Source organism: Nestor notabilis, unplaced genomic scaffold (assembly GCF_000696875.1).
Source record: "Nestor notabilis isolate BGI_N333 unplaced genomic scaffold, ASM69687v1 scaffold20015, whole genome shotgun sequence".
Taxonomy (NCBI): domain Eukaryota; kingdom Metazoa; phylum Chordata; class Aves; order Psittaciformes; family Psittacidae; genus Nestor; species Nestor notabilis.
In genome coordinates, this window is record NW_009930019.1 from 13119 (window position 1) to 38779 (window position 25661).

General features: G+C 36.8%; 1 protein-coding gene across 1 annotated transcript in view; it reads right to left on the bottom strand.

Annotated features, from left to right (window-relative positions):
- SLC25A21 (solute carrier family 25 (mitochondrial oxoadipate carrier), member 21) overlaps positions 1 to 25661 on the bottom strand; it is a gene marked incomplete at its 5' end in the record, with an annotated part of 64931 nt that overhangs the window by 7274 nt on the left and 31996 nt on the right. Inside the window, 4 exons of the mRNA XM_010015240.1 lie at positions 7047 to 7211; positions 12697 to 12804; positions 15605 to 15664; positions 22042 to 22108. Coding sequence (XP_010013542.1) covers positions 7047 to 7211; positions 12697 to 12804; positions 15605 to 15664; positions 22042 to 22108 — 400 coding nt within the window. The remainder of the gene's footprint in view (positions 1 to 7046; positions 7212 to 12696; positions 12805 to 15604; positions 15665 to 22041; positions 22109 to 25661) is intronic.

Sequence of the window (25661 nt, forward strand, 5' to 3'; positions counted from 1 at the left end):
CTTGCTGGGCACTTTCTCAAAGCCTCATTTTATATCTTCCAGACTGTCTTCATCCGTACTGATGGAAGGTCGCTTAATTCACTAAGCAGTGTAGATATTAATCCATCAATGAAATAACTCTTTGGTAAAGGCATGTATGCTTGGAACTCAGTTAATTTTATTTTTCCAGAATAACAGAAGTAATTAGAATAGATAATGACTGACCATACTAGATATATTTGCACTGATTTAGACACCCACCTTAGGTGCAATTCAAGATTTTGAAGGTAGGACACCACACTCACATATGCAGTGAAGTGTGTACCTTCAAAACAACAGCTCAAAGTCCCTAAAGTTGCTTGAAGTACACAGAAATAGATAATGTAGACAGACTGCTGACATGCATAATAGTGTTTAGAAACCTGACCACAGAGACACTCAGGGATGCCGCTTATTTTTCCCTCATGAGGTCCTGTTCAGTCTGAGTAAAAGTGGCAGAATTTGTTACAAAGAAACTATTAATTTAAACCCAATATTAAACAAAAAATAGCAACAAAATTGAAAGATCAATAAACATTAATTTGTCTAAATGAAGCTATTTTTAGAAGCTTATTTGCTTCAATATTTGGATGTTTGTCTTGAGATTTTTTCACTTTTTCTTTTTTTTTTTTTTTTTCCCTGTTGCTGGAGGTACATGTGAGAAAGAATACTTTCATGTATTCATGTATTTTTAAGTATGTTTTAGTAGTTCTGAGCACCTTGTAGATAAGTTCACTATAAAAGATTAATGCTTACTGGATAAGGAGAATGCCAATTCCCGACAATTTGCACGAAGAATAAATAATAATAATAATAGAATGATGTTTGAAGTTGTTAATTGCAAAGCAGTCTACTGAAGTTACTTAGAGCAGAATATCTGCATTGTTTCTTAAACAACTTTAAAAATGTTAGCCATAATATTAGTTTTATAGATGAGTTACACTTGGCATGAAAGAGCCAAAAGTGATTTGAAATGACCACTAAATTTAAATTCATTTGCTCAAGGTTGCATAACGAGTCAGCAGAGAAGCCAGGGTTTGCACTGTGCGCAGCACATTTCACCTCCCTGTGTGTGTCAAGGGAGATTTGAAAAAAAAAGGCTTTGGTTTGGCCAACTCTGGTTCTGCCTGTAACACCTTGAAATTATGGGACTGAAGAGGGAGATAGGCCAGGAATAAGGAATAGAGTTGCTTTTTGGCCCTCTTGGCAAAGGTAAAATGTAACAGCAATGTAACTTCTATGGCAAGCTAAGAGGTGCCACAAGACTTGGGCTAAGCTACGTTGACTATAATCAAGCCCTTGGCAGCAAGGAACCATTTTAGCCAGCCTGATAATTGATTTTAACCATTAAAGGAGCTTTCTTTGGCAAAAGTAAAAGAAATGAACACATGGGTCTGAGGAAGGGAAGCTTCCAAGACAGAGGAGAAAAGGTATATTCAGAGAGGCAAAGTGGGAGATAGCTGTCAGGAAAGCAGTAAGGAACTGCTGAAAAACTCAAATGAGTTTGTTTAAGCACAGATGCTGAGCCAGAAGCAGCTCATACAGCTGTGATCAGATGGCTTGGATGCAAGTAAACTCCCAGCAGAAATCAGCAGTAAGGAAGAGAAAATTATGTAGACTCATTGCGAGGCTCCAGAAGGGATGAAAATTAAAAGATGAAAGTGAGTTTCATCATTTATGAGATAACATCGTGCTTTGATTCTTTAAAAGAATATCCAAAATTTTTGTTTGTGGCTTAATTAAGATTTGACCACAACTTAATGAACAACTTCCTAGTTTTATTGACCCTAAACTTCTGTCCATCTCATGATTTACATACTAAGTTTCTTACTGTAAACTACAGCTTGCTGTCTGATTAGTACAATGATGGTCTGATCTTTGTCAAAAGGCATAGGAAATGCTGAAATTACAACTACAGTAAACATAGTGATGACCAGGAAAGGCATCCTAAAATGCACAGTCACAGTTGTACTTTGTTTGAAATACATACGCTTTTTTCACACAGGTATCATCTCAGATTCCTCGAGTGCAATCTTATTGCAGTAGACATTTATTTAAGTTTTTAAAATCCACCTGTCAGATATCTGACAGCATAAGAAGATGAACGACAGCCACTAGGATAAATGTCCTGGCTAGTTTCCAAAGTGACATGGCTGTCTGCTGTATAGGGTATATAATTTCAAACAGTCTACAATACTCCCAGTGATTTGTTTTTCTCACATACAATTTCCTGATAAAATTATTAGTCTTATGCCAGATTTATGAGTAGCATTATTATCTATTATTTACTCTTTTGCTATAACCTTTTGGACTGATAGGGCAAGGCTTGGACTTCATTTCTTCTTAAAACAAGTATATGCACCGAAGAACTTTCAATGTAAATAAAAAACCAAGAGACAACAAAATTTGCTGGTCACTGAACAGAAAATACACAGAATTCTGGAGACTTAGTCAGTACAGTCAGTAAGAGAATCACCAGATAAATCAGTACTTGTTCCTCTTATTCATCACCATTTTTGTATATTATTGTTAGACTGTTGAAAGCAAACATCAAAGCAAACATCAATTTCTTTAGATCCTCACAAATTTCTTGTCTGTCTTCTCTGCTAGTCCCATAGCTACCTACATCAACGACTCCCAGGTTTACCCAAGAGAGGCTACCTAGTGTTCTTGTCATTCACTGTTCAGTGCATGTTCTTGTAGCTCCTCGGGACTGGTCACCTGGAAAATCATTAACTACACTGGTAAAAACAGAATCAATCTTCCAACTTCACATGAAGCTTCTGATGCAGTTCTAAGCCAGCCTATGTGGATGATCAGACTGTTCATGATTGTGTTGGGATTACAAGCAGGTCAGCGTTTCATGGCATCATTTAGACACTAGCTATGCAGAAAAGGGCACACAGAAGTGCATGTCTTATTGCTTACCCTTGCGTCCAGCACCTTTGTCTGCACTATCCGTCTTCAAAGTTACACAATGATTTTATAAAACAGGAAAAAAAAAGAGTAGCCCTGTGAACACCAGAACTAAAGAAGTCTGATGTCCTTATTGGCCCTTGTGACTGACTGATACTTGATGTCTGCAAGCCCAGACATACATGGGCTTACATGGGCTTTTCCCCCTGGAATTCAGTGTTTAATAAGGCACGAGTTCCCACTGAAAATTTCCCTCATTTGGGGCTCTCTTAAGATGCATTTGCAGGATCTTTATTTATTTGTGAGACATATTTATTTATCTTTGTGAGACTTTATTTATCTTGTGAGACATATAAATAATATGTCTCACAAGAATTTAGCTATTTTAAGCCTGCCTCTCTGTCAGGTATGGTTGAACCTGTGTATCAGTTTCAGCATCATCTTCATTTCTGTAAGAAAACGGGAGGAATTTGTGCTTCTTCTTCACCTTTCTATTTTGACCAAAGATTCCTCTCCTTAGACTTCCTATCTGTCTTGCCTACAGGAACACTGCAGTACAGGAGCAGTTGAGGTAGACAGACTCTCCCCCTTCAGCACAACATCTTTTGGTGATGACGGCCTTGGCTGGCGTCTTTAAACAAAGGCTCTCGTTTAACCAGCCACAGGACACCTCCTGTGGAGGTGTGGAAAGTACTGATCAATGGATGACTTGTAACATTGTTCTGGGTACAGCTGAATACAGCACTGCCATGTTGTTTTTTTACTTCCTTTTTTTCACTACCTAGGTCATCCTATACCCGAGCTTGGATGGTAGCTCTGAGTTTATTCCATTTCCCACTTTGATGCAGTCTTCTAAATCACCTTAGTTTACTATTTTTTCAACTCTGTTTCACCACATGACCTTTCCACTGTCCTTTCCTACATATAACTTGAATGTTGGCATAGATATGAAAACAAGTAAAATAAAATTGTTGTCTGCTATCTTATTTATTTGTCAAGCTGAACAGCTAATTTTGGTTTCCTATCTCTTCTTTGACTATAGAAGTTTGGAGCCTTTTCTCTGACAAAGTAACGTGTAGCTCGGCTCCCACTGTCCTTTTAACAGGACACACACCTGTGGCAGCTAGAGCAGGCAGTGCCTGACTTGAAATGAGTTTTGCAGATGGCCAAGTTTCCAAGGGGACTTCTAACAGTGAGAAATTTCCATATTGTTAAGAAAAATGACAGCCACTTGGAGGTGGTAGTGAGTAAAGGTTTTAATAAAACAAAAGTTTGCCATCAAATCTAACTATGATAAAAAATTGGAAAGTGAGAGCTGCTGGACACCTACGAAATGTGCTATAAAAGTAGGTGCCATAAAACTGAGATGATGTAAATTTGCAGACTAATTTGATTGCTAGTGCAGAAGCATAGCTGTTAATGCTCTATGTTGTACGTTAGTGGCAATTGAAACAAGTCTGGCTTATTCTATTTTCGGTAAACAGAGCATGAGGTTGGCTTAAATGGTCTGTTTAGCAGAATAGACTGAACATACAAAAAATTATTCATTATGAACATTTACAACCCACACATGTCATTTATATCATTTGACCACTCAACATAACAGGTTTATTGTTTTTGGCAAAATAAGCTGTAAACATCCCTAATTGGGATGCAAATTTAATGTACAGTTTAGCACTGTTGACAGCTAAAAGGCTTATATGGACATTTCCATACATTTTTCCACTTACATTACAGATGGTGAACAGCAGATACATACTCAAGCGCCAAAATGATTTCAAAAGAGTAATATTCTCATTTCACAATTTTTATATGTTTTTCAATATCGCAAGACTGACTTTATGATTTTATTTTCTGGCAAAATATAAAAAATGAACAAATTAGGTTTTGTAGCGAAATCAAGTATATGAGAAATCTTGAAAAGTTACAACGGTCTAATATTTTTCAGACTAACTGCAAAACAGCTTCCACCAAATTCCTGATACAGGTTTCATAACTCTTAGCATCTAGTACCTGCCTACTGACAGAAGTCTAAGTTGCAGACTATGATCTGTTCAAGACAAGTATTGTTCAAAACTTCCATTTTCCAGTCACTGAAGTGAAGTTTGGTGTAGGTAATTACCTGAGACATAATGTTGGCTATCAAGCCAGATGAGGCCTGACCTATATACCCTGTTAAATTCAGGGTAAGATCTGCATTGCTTTTAATGGACATTTTATCAGAATTACTGGATGTATCTATACGTACAAGACTGTCTATAGCACTGATGCCAGCTGGCCTAGAAAGTCCTATTAACTTTATTAGTGCTATTAAATGCTATAACCATTCAAAACAGACTGCCTATTAGGAATGGTTCCTTGTCTGCACTAGCTCCTAAGACATACCCAGGAACAGTGTTGACTGGTCTGGGCCAAAGCTGTGCCAGGGAACATTTAACAGCACAGATGACTGAGTTTCAGTGACAGTGTTCATTTTACTAGTGCAGATGTAGCCACCGTGGAAGCCACCATGCAAGCCACTTTGCAGCGGTTGAACAAAAGGCAAACCTCTTCAGTTATTTGCAGTTAATGCAATCTAACCCTACAGCAATTAAATTGTTGTTTGCTTTTGATAGTATGTACAGGACAGTTAGGCCACTGGCTGACACCACTAAAGTAATTTCTCTTTCATTTTCTAGATGTACTGTACAACAGCGCTAATTCTTAGATCGTAAAGCTCTGAATACTTGCAATAATTGTTTCCTTTTTTTTTTTTTAAATCTGAAAGGCTAGAAAAGCATGCTTATGCCAAACACTGTTACTATTCTTCAATTGCTATGCAAGAACACTTCAGGATTTCCACAGAAGTTGCACACAAGCCTCTTTGCCCTTAGTTGCATACGATTCTGAATGATCTGCATAATGATTATAATTTTTTCATCTTTTGATCAACATAAACATGTTTACGCCTCTCAGTACACAGCTATGCTTGTGGCTTGAGTTATTAGAATGTGTGATTAAAGTACATTTTAAAGTATGCTCGAATACACTGAAAGAATCTTGTAGAAACTTGTGGGTTAGCTACTCTTGAACAATTCAATTTACTATAATAATCTGCAAATAAAAAGTGGAGCTTTTCTCCATTTACACAATGTTGCCAAGAAAAATATCAGGCTATTCAGAAGTACAGAAAAAAAAAAGAGGTGTTACTTCATCTGGGAATAGAAACTGATCCCTCTTGATGTAAATTGCAGCTTCTTACATGAATATCACTACATATTACACCTGTGACTGTTTAACTGTTGCCATCTAAAAATCACATTAGTGAAAACACAGCTTAGTAAATAATGTCCTGGAGTCATTAATAAACTATTAGTTGTTGCTCACACAGTAATTTAGAAAGTTGACAATATTACCACATTTTCATTAGTAAAATTTCCCTTTGTTGAAAAAGGAAATGTTTTCTTTGTTATGTAAACGAATATAAGAATATAAAATAAAATTGCTTCAAGTGAAATTACAGCTACAAAGTCTCTCTTTTTTTTTCTTTTTTTTAAACAAACAAACTACATAAAGCCCCTGTGCATGACCCTGTAAATCCTGTTTTGCGCTGCCTCCCTCCTGTATGGATAAATTTGCCCTATCATCCTTCAGCACTAGGTTGAACTCTTTTTTGAGTAAATAGGCCTGGTCCATTGCCAGAATACACTATGTACTGCAGATCTGCCATCTCCTCAAGCTTAGCCCCTTATTTTGTGTACACTGAGAGAAGTTCTAGAAACTGATTTTTCTCTTCTAAACCAGTTTACCACAGAAAAGTGCATACATACCTAACACACGCATAACATACTTGTATCCCAGTTTCTGTATTTTTACATTGCTACCATGGTATAAAAGGAAATTAATAAAAATGAGAATTCAAATATGACTATTTATATTCAGTTTGTTTAAAAAGTGAAAAGTACAAATCCTTGGTTTGCTTCCATTAAAATGCTATAAATTCTTACAAAACATAGAGCTGGGTTAGTCACCATTTATTACTTAATACTACAGCTTTGCACAGAAAAATACACTACTAATTAAATTGCCAAGCCTCTTCTATGTTTATCTATTGCATTGTATGAAGAACTTACTTTATTGACTGGAAGAATGTTTTTCACATTGAAGTAGAATCCAAAGTAAACCATGTTAAAAACTCCATGACGGCCCAGTGTTGCAGTAAGACCTTTGTTTAGTCCTTGGAAGCCCAGACCACTGGTTTTAATGATCTGCCGAGCTTGAACAAAGCTAGATGGTTGCTACACAAGTTAAGCAAAAGAAGGAAGAGATCATCTTTACAAAAAGAGAACAATGACCATAGTATCATTCCATCCTGTTGACAAATACAATATTGCTAACTGTCATTTTATCTTGCTTCATCGTATTTGTTGTTTTCCCTTTCCTGTGACCATGTAAAAATCACAACTTTTATTTAAAAAAATTCCTAATTTTTCTGATTGCAGAACAAGATGAAAACATGACTTGAGTACTAAAGGAAAGGATCCTTGAAGCAAAGGAAATTTTCTCAAAATAATAGTAAAAAAAATGATAGAGCAACATGTGGCTTTGAATATATGAATTTGGTAAGTTTTTTTTTAATCATTGATCCTCTGCTATTAAGATTATGACAGATGAAACCCTTACACAACTAGAATATACAACAATTATTCTGGACAATAGGAAGATACAACCAGCTTCTCTAGTAAAACCAACAGCACAGGATATACATGGTGAGGGAGGGATAAAAGGGACAGAATCAAAACAGGGAGTTTTTGAGCTAGTATGGCTATGGAAGCAAGTCCTTGGGACCCACAAATTAGAGCAGCAAAGGAGGCTATAAATATTCGTGTTGAATATCAGGCAGTTTCCAGATTCAGTATTAGGAATAGGGTTGAAACAGAGACAAAAAGGCATAAACATTGCCTGGGAACCCTTTTGGATCTTCTGAGGCTCTTCATGCTGTTAAGAATGCAAGCCACTGCTTCAAGACTGACTTTTGAAGGAGTTACTTGGTACACAGTACTTTTTAAAGCCAGATCACATGTTAAACTTCCTTCTAGTGTTGAAAATCTTCAAGTGTTGTTGTCCTTTTTATACTTTTTTCTTCAGCATTCAACTGGAAATCCTGTTTTGCCCTCCTAGTGAATTACTTGGCTTAAAAAGTGTGGTTAGATTTTGACAATTTTCCCAGTCATTTAAATTTCAAGGTACAGAGTTAGTAAATTAACTTTAGAAATCCTGTTTTGAAAATAACACCCAAAAGGCACAGAAATCATTTTAGTCACCCAACTTCCATTTGACAACAGGCAGAAAGGAAGAAATGTCCTCAGAATCCACTTACATAGTGATCAATTCCTTGGACAGGACTTGCCTGACAACATACATATTTGATCTGTTTTCCAATATAGTGTGATGCTTGGAATGAGGTGTTCCCTTTCTGAACATTTTAGATTTCTTTTTAGCAGAATTATAGAAAAGTTCCTTTCAAAAAGTTTCTGACTTGATTTTGGCTTTCTCCAAAGCATAAAAGGCAGCTTTGGGTAACCAAATATTTAATTAGAAAGGCAAAACATGACTTCCACTAGGAGTCCCCAGCATGAAAATATAGAAGAATTTTGACTACAACACTGTGAACACTGGTAATTTCAATACACGGATTTGTTTATTAGCTTTCCATTTCAAAATACCACTGTGGTAAATCAACAGCATCAGCCAAATGATGCCTATTATATCTGACACAGCATGTGCCTTCTTATTTAGGTGACTGAGCAGTTTAGTCTTTAATACTAAGTTTCATTCTGTTTTTTCATATTAGGTAACTAATATTATCCTGTGAATGCTCTGCATACATTTTACTATAGTTTACTTTTGTAACTACCCTCAGGGATTCAAATTGGAATCTATTCTAAAATGTAAATACCCAGCATGGAATATGGTTCAGATATTAGTTATAATATCCTTTCTCATACACAAAAATTCAGATTAGAGCCTTAAAAAACATGTAATGGTCCTGAATAAAGTGATTTGAGCTTAATACAGTAACTTTCAATGGTAAGGTATCCCTTGGTCTCATCTTGAATACAGATTTACTAATGACTCAGAGTAGAAGCCTGTCACTTGCTTAACACCTGAGATAGGGATTCATCAGTCCAAATGTAGATTCCTGCAGAGTCTACCTCTACATCTGAGCCTCTCGAAGGACTCAGTTTTTCAGCCTTTCAGCAATAAAGAGGGCTCTAGTAGACAGGACTTCACTTCAGCCAAAGTAGACATCTAAAATGTCAGCTGATCAAGCCATAGGAGGTCTGTGTTTCATCACTGATGATGGAAGGACCTTAGAATGACTAATTCAGATGGAGGAAATTATTGTACAAACATCTGGAGTTAATTGACTCCATACAACTGTTAGCTTATACTTAATAGAGACCTAGTTAGTGGAATCTGGAGCCAGAATCTTCTCATAGTAAAGCAGAAACTTGTATTTGTTCAACTAAACACAACTCTTAAGTCAAGTGAGATGATTTTTATTACCACACCAGCTTCTATAGCCAGTGAGTTATCCATGGCTACAGGGAAAAAGCCCAAAACCCCCAAAACCAAACAAGGTGTTGGGCCTTCTAGAAGTTTACCTTAACAAAAAGTCATCATTATTTTTACCTGTAGCAATCCACAATACAAAAGTGACAATACGTGTTTTATGGTGGCCTTCCTCTTTAAATCTATCAACCCTCGAAAGATGATCTGGTACCACAGAATAATTCAGCTGTCACTGTAGTGTGGGAGTATTTGCTTTGGGGGTGTGCAGGAGTCTGGGTGTGGGTGTATGTGTTCATGCTCTTCCTTGTTCCTTTTAAACAAGATATGTTTATTATTTCAATACAATAGTCAAAGAAATATGTGAACTGCATTAGGTTTCATCATACAGTATGAAAGCTACACAGTGGGATAGGTACATACTTTACTTAAATCTTTCAGAAAAACAGTGCATGGTATTTAAATGAGAGCACCATTGTCTTGCGCTGTGTATACATACATATATACACACGCTTCTTCCAATAGGCTTGAGTTTTGCATGTTTTAGTGTGAAATGTTCTTTAACATATTCTTAATGAGAACTTGAGATCATGGTAATGAAGTCACTGGAGTTTTCCTGATTATCAGCAAAATGTGGAATCCTAACACGTTTTTTAAGATATATTAAAAATTGATACACCTGTGATTAAACTGTCTTTGTGATTTAAGAACTGCAGTCCCATGGATTTTTTCATTAAGGCAAATAGACACTTTAATTTATACTTTAGGTGTAAACTAGATGCTAGCAGAGTTCCAGTAGCATTACTTTACAATTTTATTTGTGTCCTGGGTTCAGCTACAGCAGTCATTTTTTCTCCTTCTTAGTAGCTGGTGCAGTGCTGTGTTTTTGACTTTCAGTCTGGGAACAATGCCGATAACACCGATGTTTTTAGTTGTTGCTAAGTAATGTTTACTCTGACCAAGGACTTTCTCAGTCTCATGCTCTGCCAGGGAGGAGGGGAAGCCAGGAGGAAGCAGAGACAGGACACCTGACCCAAACTGGCCAAAGGGGTATTCCATACCACAGCATGTCATGCCCAGTATCTAAACTGGGGGGAGTTACTCAGAAGGCCCAGGTCACTGCTTGGGTCAGGCTGGGTATCGGTCGGCGGTTGGTGAGCAATTGTATCCTCTCCCCTTGTTATTTCCCTTATCATTATTATTGGTAGCAGTAGTGGTTTGTATTATACCTTCGTTACTGGACTGTTCTTATCTCAACCCGTGGGAGTTGCATTCCTCCGATTCTCCTCCCCATCCCTTCGGGAGTGTGGGGGAGGAAGGAAGACGGGGGGGAGTGAGCGAGCGGCTGGGGGGGTCCCCGTTGTCGGCGGGGCTTGAACCATGACAATTTGTATGACAATATACTATTATTTGCATTTTGAGAAAAGATGAATTTAAATTAAATTTAAAGAATATTCACCTAAACCAAACCAAACCTGAATGCTTCTGAACAGTTACACTGTGATTGCTGGAATATTCTGATGGTCATCAAGGAAAAGAAGGTGTAATTAAAGTAAGCGATTGCATAAAATTTACTAAGTAAAACACCACAGACTTTGTTATAAAATTTCAATAGAAAAAAAAATTTAATTGTGTAAAGTGAAAGGATATATTGGTATCTTCCAACCTTACAGAAGCTGGGTTGCCCAACTGGTGTATTTCACTCAAAACAGAAGGTTTTAAGACAGGTTAATTGTATTCTTACAACTGTGAGGCAGAAAAATCCAGACTATCTGCTTAGTTTACTACTGCTGGAGCAGTCCATAATTTTTTCATATCATCTTCCTCAGAGATAGATCCCCTCACACATTGCTCTCTCCCACTTTCAGTCTTTCTCCTTCCTGGATACCAAACTTCTTACTGCAGTACTATATTAGGTCTCTGTTTCAGTGGCTTTGCTGCCCATAGTTAAAAAATGTTTAGGCTGGAGACTTGGAGCATCCAAAGATCTCTTCTGTATTCATTGAGAATCAAACAGAAATTTACCAAATGTTTTAAAGTTTATTCTTGAAGAGAATGCTTCTCTGCTGAGTTACAGAGTAGGTATCAGCTAGTCTATGACATTTGGAAATCAGTGGCAATGTTTTGCCAGAGCGTATCTGAAAGGTTTGGCCCCAATAGCTTATGCAAATGGCCAGGTGATAAATCTCTTTACTGTGTATCTCCCCACTCAATTTATGCAGACAAGTGCTTGTAGCATGCAAGTATTAACTCGGTCAAAACTTAATAGGAGAATATGCAAAATCATGCCTCACCAGGGATTCAGCCAAGCTTTTCATGCTGTGCTTATGTGATTTGGCACTTCTACTATGGTAGAGCTGATTTCTCAAAAGATTTTGAAAGAGCTGATTGGACAATTGTTAGTCTTATTCACTGAGAAAAGGAAAAAGGAACTGTGACTGCCCTCCTTCCCAATAGCCTGGAACATTTTCTACAATAAAATTAATTGAAGCTGGTGTATTCCTGGGAACATTGATTTTGATGAATCACTATTTTCCAGTTTAATTTTTTTTTTTTTTTTTCCTTTCAGCAGTATCCAGAACTGTGGACAAAGTAAATTTTGCACATTGACTTCTCTGAACGAAACAATATTTGAATAATAAAACTCTGAAGTGAATCAGGAATTTAAATTATTGCTATGCTTTATTATATAACAATTTCCTGGTTTGACCTTCTAAATGTGTAGACTTATAAATAATTTCATCCGAGACTCTGAAGCCTATCAGCTACATTTTTAACACAAGTGTTAAAATGCCTGGCTAGGGCATGAGGCCATGGTGTTTTATGCTAACCGTCAGTAGTCACTTGAAGTCTGGAGCCTCCTGGGGTAAATGCACTATGTACAAGGGGCTCAGGTTTGTACTTCTGGATTAGAATTCCTCACAGTGCTGGGCTGCTGGCTACTCTGGAGGCTGAAGGTGCGCTTCATGCACAGAATATTTACAACGGAGATGCTGACACTGCTGACAATACTGTATGCACCTCTGCATACCAGAGATCTCATGCATATCTGAAGACATTGTCTCTTCACTCTTTTTCCATTTCTGTTAAGCATGTGGGAAAATCATTTGCATCAACTCAATATATTATAGGCATTCTGCTCTAAATATGAACTTTGTAGTGCATTATGCCTAATAAAGCAGAAAAGGAAGAATGGAGCAATTCTCATACCTCTGTGAAGGCGTTCTGATTTGTCTGTAAGGTAACCTTTACTACTTCAAAAGGGTTAACCACAATTGCCTCTGTCAACCCAGATCCCAAGCCAGCAACTGCAAATGCCTAGGAAAGTTAAAGTTAAAAAATTATGGAGTAAAATTTCCCATACATCAGCTTATGAAACTGAATGATACAATGCAAACTGTGACATTACATGAATACAGCAGTATTCTATTACTAAACAACTTTAGTCCTTGATTAGATGCTGACAGTTCATGAAGACAATATGACAATAGCCATAAACCACATTCCAAAAAATACAAAATAAAATGTCATAGCACTGTCAATGAAATCTCTTTTCAGCTGGAAGGAAAATTGTGGTACCAATTTATTATGAGAACACAGCAAAACAATGCACTCATGTTATCTTTGGGTGGAGTCTGAATAAAAACACAAATATGAATGCAGTTATGTAGCACTGGAAAAAATAAAAACTCTGCACTGAGAATTAAGCATATAACACTAACATAGTAAAAAGAAAATAAATGTAAGAAATCAAAATAGCGCAGTGCATAAGCAAATTGCACATGTAGAGGAAGAGTTCTTCTAAGTAAATATCAATTCTGAGAAGGTTTACATGGGAATGAGTGGCACACATGGAAATGTCAGCATTCACTACAAGGTGAATTAACTCCATTTAGATGCTGATGGTATATTACAGTCATAGATATGGAGTTACTCACTGCTTTGCTTTCCATCACAACACCGTTTAAAAATACCTTCATTTCTTTGCAACAGAAAAATAGTATTGAAATAATTAGGTCAAGTGAGAAAATTCAAAGGGGTTAATTTTAGTGATCACTTCACACATTTCTTGACTTCATTTAATATCTCCAAACTTTCTAGGGGCTGAAAAGAGTCACAGGACCAAAATACAATATACTGAATACATTTGCTGAGATTTAAGGAAACCAATGGTAAGGAAACAATAGTGAGAAAAAACTTATTCAATACAGAGGGATTTGAGCAGGGACTCTTGAGAGCTCAAGAAAGGGAAGAATGGTAAGTTAGAAGGGTAGCGGCAAGCTCCAGCCTTACTCCCTTTGGAGAAGACAGTATTACCAACAATTTTATTTTTCCAATGTGAGGTGGGAACATAATCATAGAATCATAGAATCATAGAATAGTTAGGGTTGGAAAGGACCTTAAGATCATCTATTCCCACCCCCCCTGCCATGAGCAGGGAACCACACACTAAACTATGTCACCCAAGGCTCTGTCCAGCCTGGCCTTGAACACCGCCAGGGTTGGAGCATTCACAACTTCCTTGGGCAACCTATTCCAGTGTCTCACCACCCTCACTGTGAAGAACTTCTTCCTTATATCTAACCTAAAGTTCCCCTGTTTAAGTTTAAAGCCATTACCCCTTGTCCTACCACTAGAGTCCCTAATGAAGAGTCCCTCCCCAGCATCCTTGTAGGCCCTCTTCAGATATTGGAAGGCTGCTATGAGGTCTCCATGCAGTCTTCTAATCCTTTCATCATCAACCATGAGACTCAAACCAGCAGCAAGATGGTGCGAACATATCTGTCTCTCTTTTAACAATAAATATTGTCTTGATATGAGGTGTGTTGATATGAGGTACCTAGAAGCATTCTGCCTAGCTTAGATTAGAATCCCTCTCAATCTTCTTTTTCTCTCTCTATCACAGCTATCTTAAGAGCAAAAATGCCTCTGTGGTAACAGTTCTGCACCTAAAATGTCAGGGGTGTCTGATGGTTTCTGTATCTGCTATATGAAACACAGCAGCTTTTGGTCATGTTTACAAGTTTCCACCATATTTTCCTCCAAAAATAGTGCTGGTGAACCAGGACCCTTAAACTCTGTTATTTCCACTTGCTAGAAAACAAATATCAGCCTTTCTATTTAAATCTAAGGATGAGAAGAGCCTGCTGAAAAATACAAGAAAAAACAGGAGATACTGTAAACAACTATAGGGTCAGTGGAATAATCAAGGCAAAGAGGAAACTTGCTTTAAACTAGTTAATATGATTCCATGACCATTCACTCACTGCAATGCAAAGCAGATGTAAATGGAAACAATACTATTTGAAAGAGACCTGAAATAAGCAAAACCTTTAAAGCATAACCATAAAAATATCATTTCCTACAGTTGTGATGCCATTATTATGAAAAATAGATATTTACTATTACTTAGATTCTTACACCACAGAAAGTAGCAATTCTTATAAAAATATTTTATTCAAAATGGTACAATAGCAGAATTAGGCTCTATATACAAGAATGCATAAAACACATGCAAACTGCATCTTAGCATTAAAACATTTCTGCGTATATTTAAGTCCTTTTTTTTTAATATTCTTGAAATGAAATTCAAACTTCACTGATGTATAAGAGTATTTTGCCATTGACTTCAAATGAGGTAGCAGTTTCTTATACATAGTTTATATTTCTATTACATAGTCTTTAAAATAAGACTGAGGTCTGTATTTTTGTTATAGTTGCACTGCACCTTGCAGAGTAGCACACTGAGGCTGAGGTATCAAACTAGTCACTATCACATGAATAAATAAATACTGATAATGTTCAACTTTTTCATTAATTTGCAGGAATGAAGGACAGCAAGCTGCATACAGACTCTTCCATGGTGACTGTCTCTATCCATATTAACAAATGTCATGACATTGTAGGGAATTATTTTGAAGACATTTGATATAAAAATTAATGTAACCATCATTTTGATAACTTCTGTTATCAATGTTTTCAAAGGAAAGTCTGTTCTGGAAAACTGTTGGTTGAACTGGCCCCTTTAATTTTGGGCTCCTTCTATGGGAGGAAATGGATGGCACTGTTCAGTATACCCATATTAAATTAGGACACAAAGTTCTGTATCCATACGTACCAGTCCTGGCGGTAATGATGCATATCCTAGTACCTTCTTGTATTGTTCAAAGGTGAAAAACTGTAAATAAAAGTTAGACTGAAATTGCGTTGAAAAAAATTATGAGTTACTTATACAAATTAGTAAAACCAAGCTACAATGGAGCTTCACTACCTTGTGTCTTGAGTAGCCATGTGTAGTTCTGCAAAATAAACATAAGCCACTTTTGTTTCACACTCTCTGTAGCAGTGTTAGATGTGCAATAGTAGGCAATTAGGCTTCAAAACTGATTTTATTAGTGTATCATGCATAATAGCAGCGTAGGTGCAATTAAAGTAATTTTTTCTGTAAGAGTTCTCTTTCAACACACAGTTCACATTTTTAAATTATGAACTTCTCCTCTAGCATTGAACTTTCATATAGTGGTATAAATGTAGTAGCAGATATAATTTCTCCCAAGAAATCATCCTCACATATTCAATATAATATACTGCAATCACTTTCACACTTCTCAGATAATAGTCTACTTATCATCTGAGAGATGTAATTGAAGATTTTGAAGATGGAAAGTCTACAGATTTTTAAAATATTTTACTGTCCACAAGCACATTTCTTTTAGTTGTTGCTCTTTACAAATAAATCTTTCACCCAATTGTCTGCTTTCAGTCAGTGGTGCTCGGAAGTTCTGACCATCTCCAATTCCTTAGAGGATGAGTTTTGAAAGCTGTACTCTTGGGTGTTCGAATTCAAAGAAAGAAATGAGAAGCTCAGTTTCATCTGCATCGACATGGAGAGAGGCAACCATTTGTAAATGTCTTCGCTTGCAACCTGACATTTCTTGCCACCCAAACCCATTAATTTTCAGAATACCTTTTGTGGTATCTAAATTATCAAATCAGAATAAATTACTGGATTTGTTCTTCCGAGAAGAGTATTCAGAATAACCCTGACCGCACTGAAGTCAGTAAGAAGCTCCCTAATGACGTAGGCAGACAGACTTTCACTGCATATTTCTTTGTCTCTGGACAGACAAGTCCAAGATGCATCAGTCAAGAAAGAGTATTTGTGACAATGTACAAATTATTGGTAAGATTCCCTCTGAAAAACAGCACACAATCCTGGTCACCTTTGTTCTAAAAAGATGACCTTAGACTACAGCATATTCAAAACAGGGTTTTCAGGACCATAAGGAGAACTTAAAGATTTTTTTTAAGAATGAAGACTGAAGGAGAATAGATGCTTGCCTTGCTTAGTCTAGCAAAACAGAGGCTTCAAGAGAATGAAAAAAAAAAGCTAAGATATGTAACAAAAAGTAATCGGGTATAAAAGTAACAGCTACTAATAAATAGAACGTGGCTTGAGACCTGATGCTTTCTTACAGCCAAAGAAGTGGGGTCCTGAAATAGTCTTCCTATATGAATAATCAGGGGGAAATTTTAACCACTCGTAGAGGAGTTTGATAAATTTATGAAGGAGATTACAGAACAGCAGGGGACTAGATCTGTTGGCTTAATATATCCTTTTTAGTCTCAGCGCTTTCGTGAACAGCAAATCTCCCCAAACCTCATATTGTTTCAAATTCATATTCTGAAAATACGTTGCTGAAGCTACTGAAAAAGCACTTCAGGTTGATGCCGCATAAGACAGTTCTGAGGGGAGTGAAAATGATCATCTAGCATGAAGAACGAGGACAGCAGAAAATCTTGTGGATTATAAAGAATAGACACCTGGATTACAGGGAAAACCAAAGATATTGGAGGTGTTGTTTGTTCCACGTAATTTTCACACATGGAACACACAAGGCCCATAACTACAGCTCACTGTGAGTCCTGTAATCTGTCCAAGAAGTATTCACAATTCTGCATGCAAAAGCGAAGTGGCATTTTCACAGCATGTCTGGTATTACAGGACTGAACAATAAAACCTTGTCACAGTTTCACCAAGACTGCATCAGCACAGCTGGTTATCTACCAGAGCAAGAACTGTGACATCCCTGTACAGCAAAAAGAAATAACTAGAACCTCTGACTTTCTTGGCTACTTTCCAAAGTTGACCTGTAACACTTGATTAGTTTAGAGCAATCTGATTCAAATGAAGGCAGGATCCTCTGAAAGTCTGTGAATTCCACTCCCACGCATGAGGCTGTGATCCCTCCACACAGCACCTGATCATGCATGTGACAATCAAACAGTTTCACCATGACAGGAAGGCAATGGGAAATGAGGTCAATGGAGGTGTGGGAATCTTAAGAAACATAAGGGAATAGAGTTTCTCAGGCAAAACAGAAAGACTGGGTGACCTGTGCTGGGTCCCAGCCAAAGAAGACAAGCGCTGTCCCTCAGGGCTTAGTCACCACAGACCTATCAGAACAAAACAGCTTGTCCATAAACCACATGTAGAGGAACACTAGTAATAAGCACCACATTGTCATTTTGTTTAGAACCCTCTCCTATTGCAAAGTCAATAACATTTTTCAATCAAGAGTGGCTTCAAATGAAAAGTCACTAGAATGGCACCAAAACCATCAGGGAAACAAGTGTTAACATGTTAGTAATGACACCAGATTCAAAGCAGGAAGGAATATGAATACATAGAAAATTGTAAAACTGAAGGACTGATACTCTGGCCAGTGGATACATTTTTATCCTCAGTAGGGATTATTATCTCATTTTGCAAAAAAGCTCCTAGAATTGGGGCGCTCCAAATAGTGTACAGATTGAACACTAATCTTGCAAACACCCTACAAACACATTTAAAATTATTGTACTGGCCTTGCCAATAATCATATAAGATAGAAGTGTTACTTAGACTGTAGGTCTATTTTTCTGGAAAACTGAAGGTATTTTATAGGTAAAAGGAAGTCTCTGAGAAAGTGTCAACTGTGAGTGTGTGAGTTACTTCACTGAACTGAATTAATTTCTTATTGTGATAAAGTTTGCTTTATTCTCTCTCCAGCATCTTTCTACTCATTGTTACCCTCCTAACCTTTAATGGAATTTCTGGTATTCCTTAATGTTTTCCATAGTGTTACAGATCTGTAAAATGGTTGTAATACATGGAGAAATACATTACCTAGCAATTTTTTGGTCTTAAAAATGTACCTTAAAAATCAATAGCTTCCTAGAGTCATAAATAAAATAGCTACTTAATAGTAACTATGATCTACATAATTTTAAAAAGAAAAGAAATCAATACCAATAAAACTCAATATAAATGTTGCTGGGTGTACTAGCGTAGCTAGTATACATACACTTTTGCCAAAAAGTATCTAGCTATATCATATGGTTTTATATCATGTTTAAATAAAATGATTTTAAAACCACAGCATGCCTTGTCTTTGTCTCTACAGTTCTATTAAGTTAATAGCTTTGCACAAAAAAAAATATCTCAGAACAAATGTATTTAAACCATGCTTTTGTGTATATAATAAACAATATTGTCCATCTGGCAAAGATACAGTTTAATTCAAGTTACATAGGAAATAGCAAAAGTACTTACCAGATGTCTCAATAACTCTAAGGTAAAAATATATGCTTGAAACAAGATGTCTGGGAACACATGAACAATATAAATTTGCCCCAAAAGTTCATCTGTTAACCATTGTATTGGCATCATCACTTCTTTCCTCCAAGTTCAATCTAACATAAAGTTATAAACCTTGACTTTTCATCTTCCAGAAATACCAAGTTTCTTTTTAGAAGGGAAATAAAGAGAAAGAAAAAAAAGAAATAGCAAGACAGACATGAGAACATAGTCGACTACAAGTGAGTATCTTCAACATTTAGCTAAATAACTGGGGCTAAACAACTTCATTTTAGTAGCTTTATTTTTATTTGCAAATATCCACACCAGATGAATAAAATATTCCCGTAGTACAGCACATTTTTTCTTAGTACAAAATCTCCCTTGTCCATACTCTATTCAGTTTTATGAGTTATAAAAGACACTATAAGTAGAAGTTTTCCAAAAAGTTAATTGCAAACACAGCCTAAGGCTGCTGAAACCTAGAAATTGCCTCTCTACCTTTTGTGTTTCTCAAGTCTCAAAGCCACAAGCATGGACATAATTTTCCTCTAGATCTCACAAGTCAGTTTGACAGTGGACAAGGGACATCTTAGGATCTGTTAAAATTAGAAAACTATTAGAGGAGTAAAAGGTGGAGATTGAACCAAAGGAAGCAGTGACTTTTCATTGGAGTCACATCCAAATAAGGTAAGAGGAAATCTGAGACAAGCTGGATTCTCTTCAGGTCAAAGCATGGGTACAAACTCCACTTTGGAGGTCAGAAATCGTGCGGTCATATTGCATCTCACAACGAATTGCTTCACTATCAAGGTTTGTACAAGGACATTACTGTGCTGCCCTATTCTGTCACTGAACTCTTCTGATGTAGAATATAGCTAATTTGTCAAGGAAACAAGGTTTTTTCCCTCCTGGTTTCCTAGGAACCACATATAATTTAAGAGAGTAGTGTAAAGAATTAAAGAATCCAATGATTAAATTAAAAAACATATTTAGCATTTAAACTTGATTTCCATGGAAGCAGAAACACTACTGAACCCTCACACAAATCCCATGAAGGGAGCACCAGTAAGACGTTTATGGACCTGTGAGCTTATGATGTACAAGATGCTGAAAGAACTGAGTCTGTTTAGCCTGGAGACAAGAAGTCTGAGAAGGGGGTATAACTCCTGTCTTCCACCACCCAGAAGACAAAGACAGACTTTCTTAGAGGTCCACAGCAGCAACGTGAGACACAATAGCAAAAGTTGCAACTGGGGAATTTGGATTGAATATAAGGCAAAATTCTTCACAGTGAAAGCAATTAAATACTGGATCAGGAGCACAGAGAGGCTGCAGTCTCCATCCTTGAAGATTTTCAGAACTTAACAAGACATCCAAGCAACTTGATCTAACCATGAAGTCAGCTCTGCTAGAGTAGGAGGCTCACCAGAGGATCTCCAGAGATCCCTCCCAATTTAAATCTTTCTGTGGTTCTAATACTATGTTGAATAACACATGGTTTAAAACAATTTAATCCATTTGAGTAAGAGAAAGTTACTCAAGATTTTTGCATGACTCAGGTTGGTGGGAGAGAAATCCAACCTGGATTTGCATTTTAATTACATATATGCTTGTATCTAAAAAGCATAATAATAAGATTTTGACTTGTTTCAAATGAAATGAAATGGAAAGACAGAGGAAGTATCACAGTACGAAGAACATGAGCTATTACGAATCTTCTAAATATCATCCATCTATTCTTCACTGCCACTTTGTTATGAAATAGAACTTCAGTTTTCTTAGTTGTATTAAATAATTTTGAGATAGGTGACATGTGTCATTTGCATCTAAAATGCCAATGCAAACAAGAAGATGACATTACCAGAACTCCTTTAGGATTCTGTTACAAGGTCACATCCTGTCACTTTATACAAATATTATTCTTCTGCAAAGGAATTGGAATGTGAATGATCAATTGCAGACTAAGGACCAGAATCATATGCAGTCTTTATAGAAACAAACAAACAAACAAAAAAAAAAAAAAAAGGAAAATCAAGACATTCTGTATAAAAACTGCTTTTAGATATATTGGTGCAACTATGGGAAACTTCGAAGTTCTGAAGTAAGACACAAAGAAACATTTTCTCATAACACAATGATAGATTTACAACTTTAAGATGAGGTGCTTAATTACTACATTTTAATTGAAAAGATTGCATTCCTTAACTGAAAAGATTGATGTATTGAATATTTTGCTTAGGAATGTTACTAAAATAATCCTACACATGTCAACATAGAGGACAACAAAAGAAAATCAGATCAACATTCGACAGCTAATACACTTTGATAGGCTACCATCTATTTCAGGTGGAAGAGAGCTGAAGTAAAATGTTCTTTGCATGATGTTCAATCTGTAAAACAGGGAGAGTATGGAGTAGAGTGCTCTTTGGAGTACAAGAAAACTCTGGGCAGCACTTCAAATCTGCAGATATACTACTTCAAGTTACTCAGTAAGTACTTATTAGGAGTGGATTCATTAATGGCTTCTTGTGGTTAATTTATTAAGCTATTCTCAGTTGTTTTGCAAGTGGCTAGGTATTTTCAGTAAAACAAAATGTCTAAACCAGAGTTAATTATGAGGCTAAAATATCATTGGAGGTATTTTATTAATTTTGATTGTATAAATTAATTGTATTTTTGTTTTTTTTTTTTAGTAACATTATATTTAGAGGTCAAAAACATCTTAGCATTTAAGAGCATTATCCTACTCTTCATAATCAAACACAGCTATTATTGTGTTATCAACAGGAAAGTTTACTCCTAGTAAAAATCATAGGATTAATATGCCAAATAAATTTGAGATTGTAATGTCAATCAGCGGGTGAGGAATGAAATGTTTCACAGGTGACACTGTCCCTACTCATATTTTTAAGATGGAAGTATGGAGCTTTTACCTTCACTGCCCTTTTGGGTGTCTCGGCCAAGATGGGAGGAAATATTCCTTTGTAGAAGCCAAGAAATCTATTGAAGAAAAAAGAAATAATCTTTGCATGGATAAACAACATATCATTACCATATTACCAATTCTATTTTCACTTTTGAGTAAAACAATTAAGATTTCAGCATTTCCAAGCATACAGACAAATAATAATTCTCTTTGCTTATGCGCTAAATAAGTAACATGCTACCAATTCTATTATCCGCTATGAGATATAAAAGAACCAGCAATGAATAAATAAAATTTAATCATTTTTTCCTGAGTAGACAAGAATTTGTATTTAAAGGAAGAGAAACAGTTTTGCCAGCTAAGAGGAAGTATTATTTCATTTTTTAAATTGCCTTGACATAGCAATGATAATATTAAAATCTGAAGTCACAAAATACAGACTTGGCAAAACCTGCAACTTCAGCAAGTTGCACACAAAAAACCTGCCTGTTCATTTTCGAACACTAAGTTAAGACATCTTTTAATGTTTAGTTTTAAATATGTCTCAAAATAGATGAAGGTTTTGTTTTGTTTTGTTTTTTTCAACTTACTTTTAACACAAGTTAGCTATTCACAGAGCCATAATAGAATGTATGTATTTCATCTTGGAAAAAAAATTTAGGCAATATCTTGCCACTGTACTCATTCAGGTCTTTGACCCTCTTTTACCTGGCTTCATAAGCTACTAAGGAGTTTACAATACCTGCTGACTTTTGCACCTAGCCTGAAGCCAAAGATATGCTTTGTGTTGCATCATCTAAGTTTTATACATATATAGTCTGCTATAAGCACAGCAACATACATGGCATTTGCAAGCAGCATGAACTGTGCTTACAAGGGCAATGTAGATGCATGATGCTGGTTCTTGGGAATGCTTTAAATGACGGGAAGTTCTCAAAATCCCAGGATGAGGTGAAAGTAGACATAGTTCTTGTCTATTAGGTCTCCACATTAAGCTAGACAGTGCATGGAAAGAGTTTAGAAAGGCATCTAATGCAATCAGCAAGAAGCTACCTTGCCAATCAACAAGGCTATATCTTACAACCTATCCATCTTCAGAGTCTATACACTTCTTTCAGGACTGTAAGAGGATTCTGTCTACATAAGAAATAACTTCTAAAAGCAAAGAATTTATCTCTTCTTAAAATGTTGAGAAGTGGTGATGTTGAAATGTGGTGATTCACCTTTCTAAACCAGCCTATTACTTGGAATATTTTTGCAGGGCGTGGAAGAGTCATCACATCAACGGATTCTCTTATAGTTATCTTGTGCATGTCAAAGAAAAACAATTAAATTCACATTCTCCATGGGAATGTAAAATAACACAAATGCTATACTGTTTTTCCACCCTTCTAACACTTCTCTGGATTTATCTTCTTAATCCGCTCCAATATAAATAAAATAATTTAGGATTTTTAAGATGCTCCAGAGTGGGAATATCACTTATCCTTCCTCTGAAGTAAGCAAATTTTGAATTCCAGTCCATGATAAAAGGAAAATTTGAGCACTTTATAGGATGATCTTTTCATTACAAAACACTGAAAGTCCTTGGGTAGGAGATTTCAGGAGTTCAGTTGTGTTGTCAGTTGTTTGCATTTCCCCAAAGTCTCACTTTCCAAACATAAAGATATACACATACATATATCTATATCAATCCTTATAGATATGGATATGACTATAGATATCTATAGATATGGATTTAGGAATATAGATATACTGGATCCAGTCTTGGTCTTTAATGGTTCATACATGTTCAAAGTATATTCTTGCAGATTCAGCAAGCTATGGAAATGCTGAATAACTTTAAGCATGTGATTCATACAGTTTCATGCAAGTTCAAACTGAAACTGATGTCCAAGTAGGATCAGCTACAAGAACACAGATCCCCATAAGCACTTTCTTCTTTTCAGCTCAATCTAAACCGCTGTAAGCATATCTACAGCAGCCATCCCCTTTGGAATTTCTAGTACTCTGACATGATTGCAATTGGAAAATGAGAAGTGCTCCACTGCTCTACTCATAGGTGTAGCTCTGACTACAAAAAAGTGAGACCCAAACCCGGTCCAGATTTTCTCACTAGTAAGAGATGCCAAAGCAGAAAAATACAGAGTGTAAAGTAACAATTCAGTTCTACAACACACAGCAGCATTACTTAGCCTTAAACAGCAGTACAGGTTGCTTTTCCAGCATGTATACTTTCATGTATGCAGCTATTGAATATATAAACCTTGTAACATTGCCATGGGCTCTGAAGATCTACACGTGAAACTTTGCAGAAAGAATGTGGAGAGGAAGGATACAACAGGAATTTGAGCAACATATCTGCCATCTCAGCAATCTTGTGAGGCAGGTAATTACTTCTAAAGAGTAATCCACCATTCTATCACATCTTGGTGTTGAAACACCAGAGATTCAGATAATCAGCAGGCCAGGTGGTGGATTGTTTGAAAATTCTAGAGAAATGGGAACTGAAAATATGAAAAGCAATTATCCATTCCTCCTGAATCACAGAAGGGTTGAGGTTGGAAGGGAACTGTGGAGATTATCTGGTCCAAACCCCTGAACAAGCAGGGCCACCTAGAGCTGGTTGCCCAGGACCACCTCCAAACAGCTCTTGAATATCTCCAAGGAAGCAGATTCCACAACCTCTCTGCCACTGCTTGGTCACCCTCACAGTAAAAGATTGTTTCCTGATGTTCAAATGGACCCCCCCATATCCCTGTTTGTTCTTCCTTGTCAGGCGGCATAGTAGACATCCACTAGAAAGTCACCACTATTGGTCTGTTCTTTAATCCTTACCCATAATCTCTCATTATTCACTCAGACAGAGCTCCATGCACTCCAGCTGCTCTCTCCCATAAAGGGCAACTCCCCCTCCTTGTCTTCCCAGCCTGTCCTTCCTAAAGAGTCTGTATCCCTCCACTGCACTGCACTCCAGTGATGCAAGCCATCCACTGTGTCTCTGGGGTCTCAACAAGACCCTACCACTGCAGCTGCACACAGATCTCTTAATTCCTTGTGTTTAGCCCCATGCTTTGTGCCTCAGTGTGCAGGCACTTCAGAGACACTTCCTTGCTTACATGCAAATGCTGGAGCTGATGCCACTTAAGCCCTGTTTTGTTAAGTTTTGTGTTCTTCTTGTTCACATCACCACAGGTGCTGTGTTTGTCAGCCTGTCCATTGCTCTCTCAGAGCTGCGGTAACTCTCTCCGTCCCTTGTGGTTCCTGGTTTAAAGCCCTCTTTATCAGGTTAGCTACCCTGCGGCAAAGATGCCTATACAAAGATATTACTGTGCATGTCATGTCAAACTAATCTGTTTGTTGCAGCCGTAAGGTCAACGCTGAAGATTTTCTGCTGGGGGAATCTTCACTGTGAACCAGGAGAATCTGCAGAGCTCAGTAATTATACTCGTGTCTCTGCGAATCCTTACAATTTTAAGGGATCTGTAACTTGGTTTCACCACTTTACTCCTTTCTTCTGTGGAAGCAAATCTCATCATGAAAAACAGACAAGAAGGAGTTAAGGTCTATTCCTATGGAACACATTAAGTTTAGAAATCTAAAAACACATGAAAACTTTGAGGATAT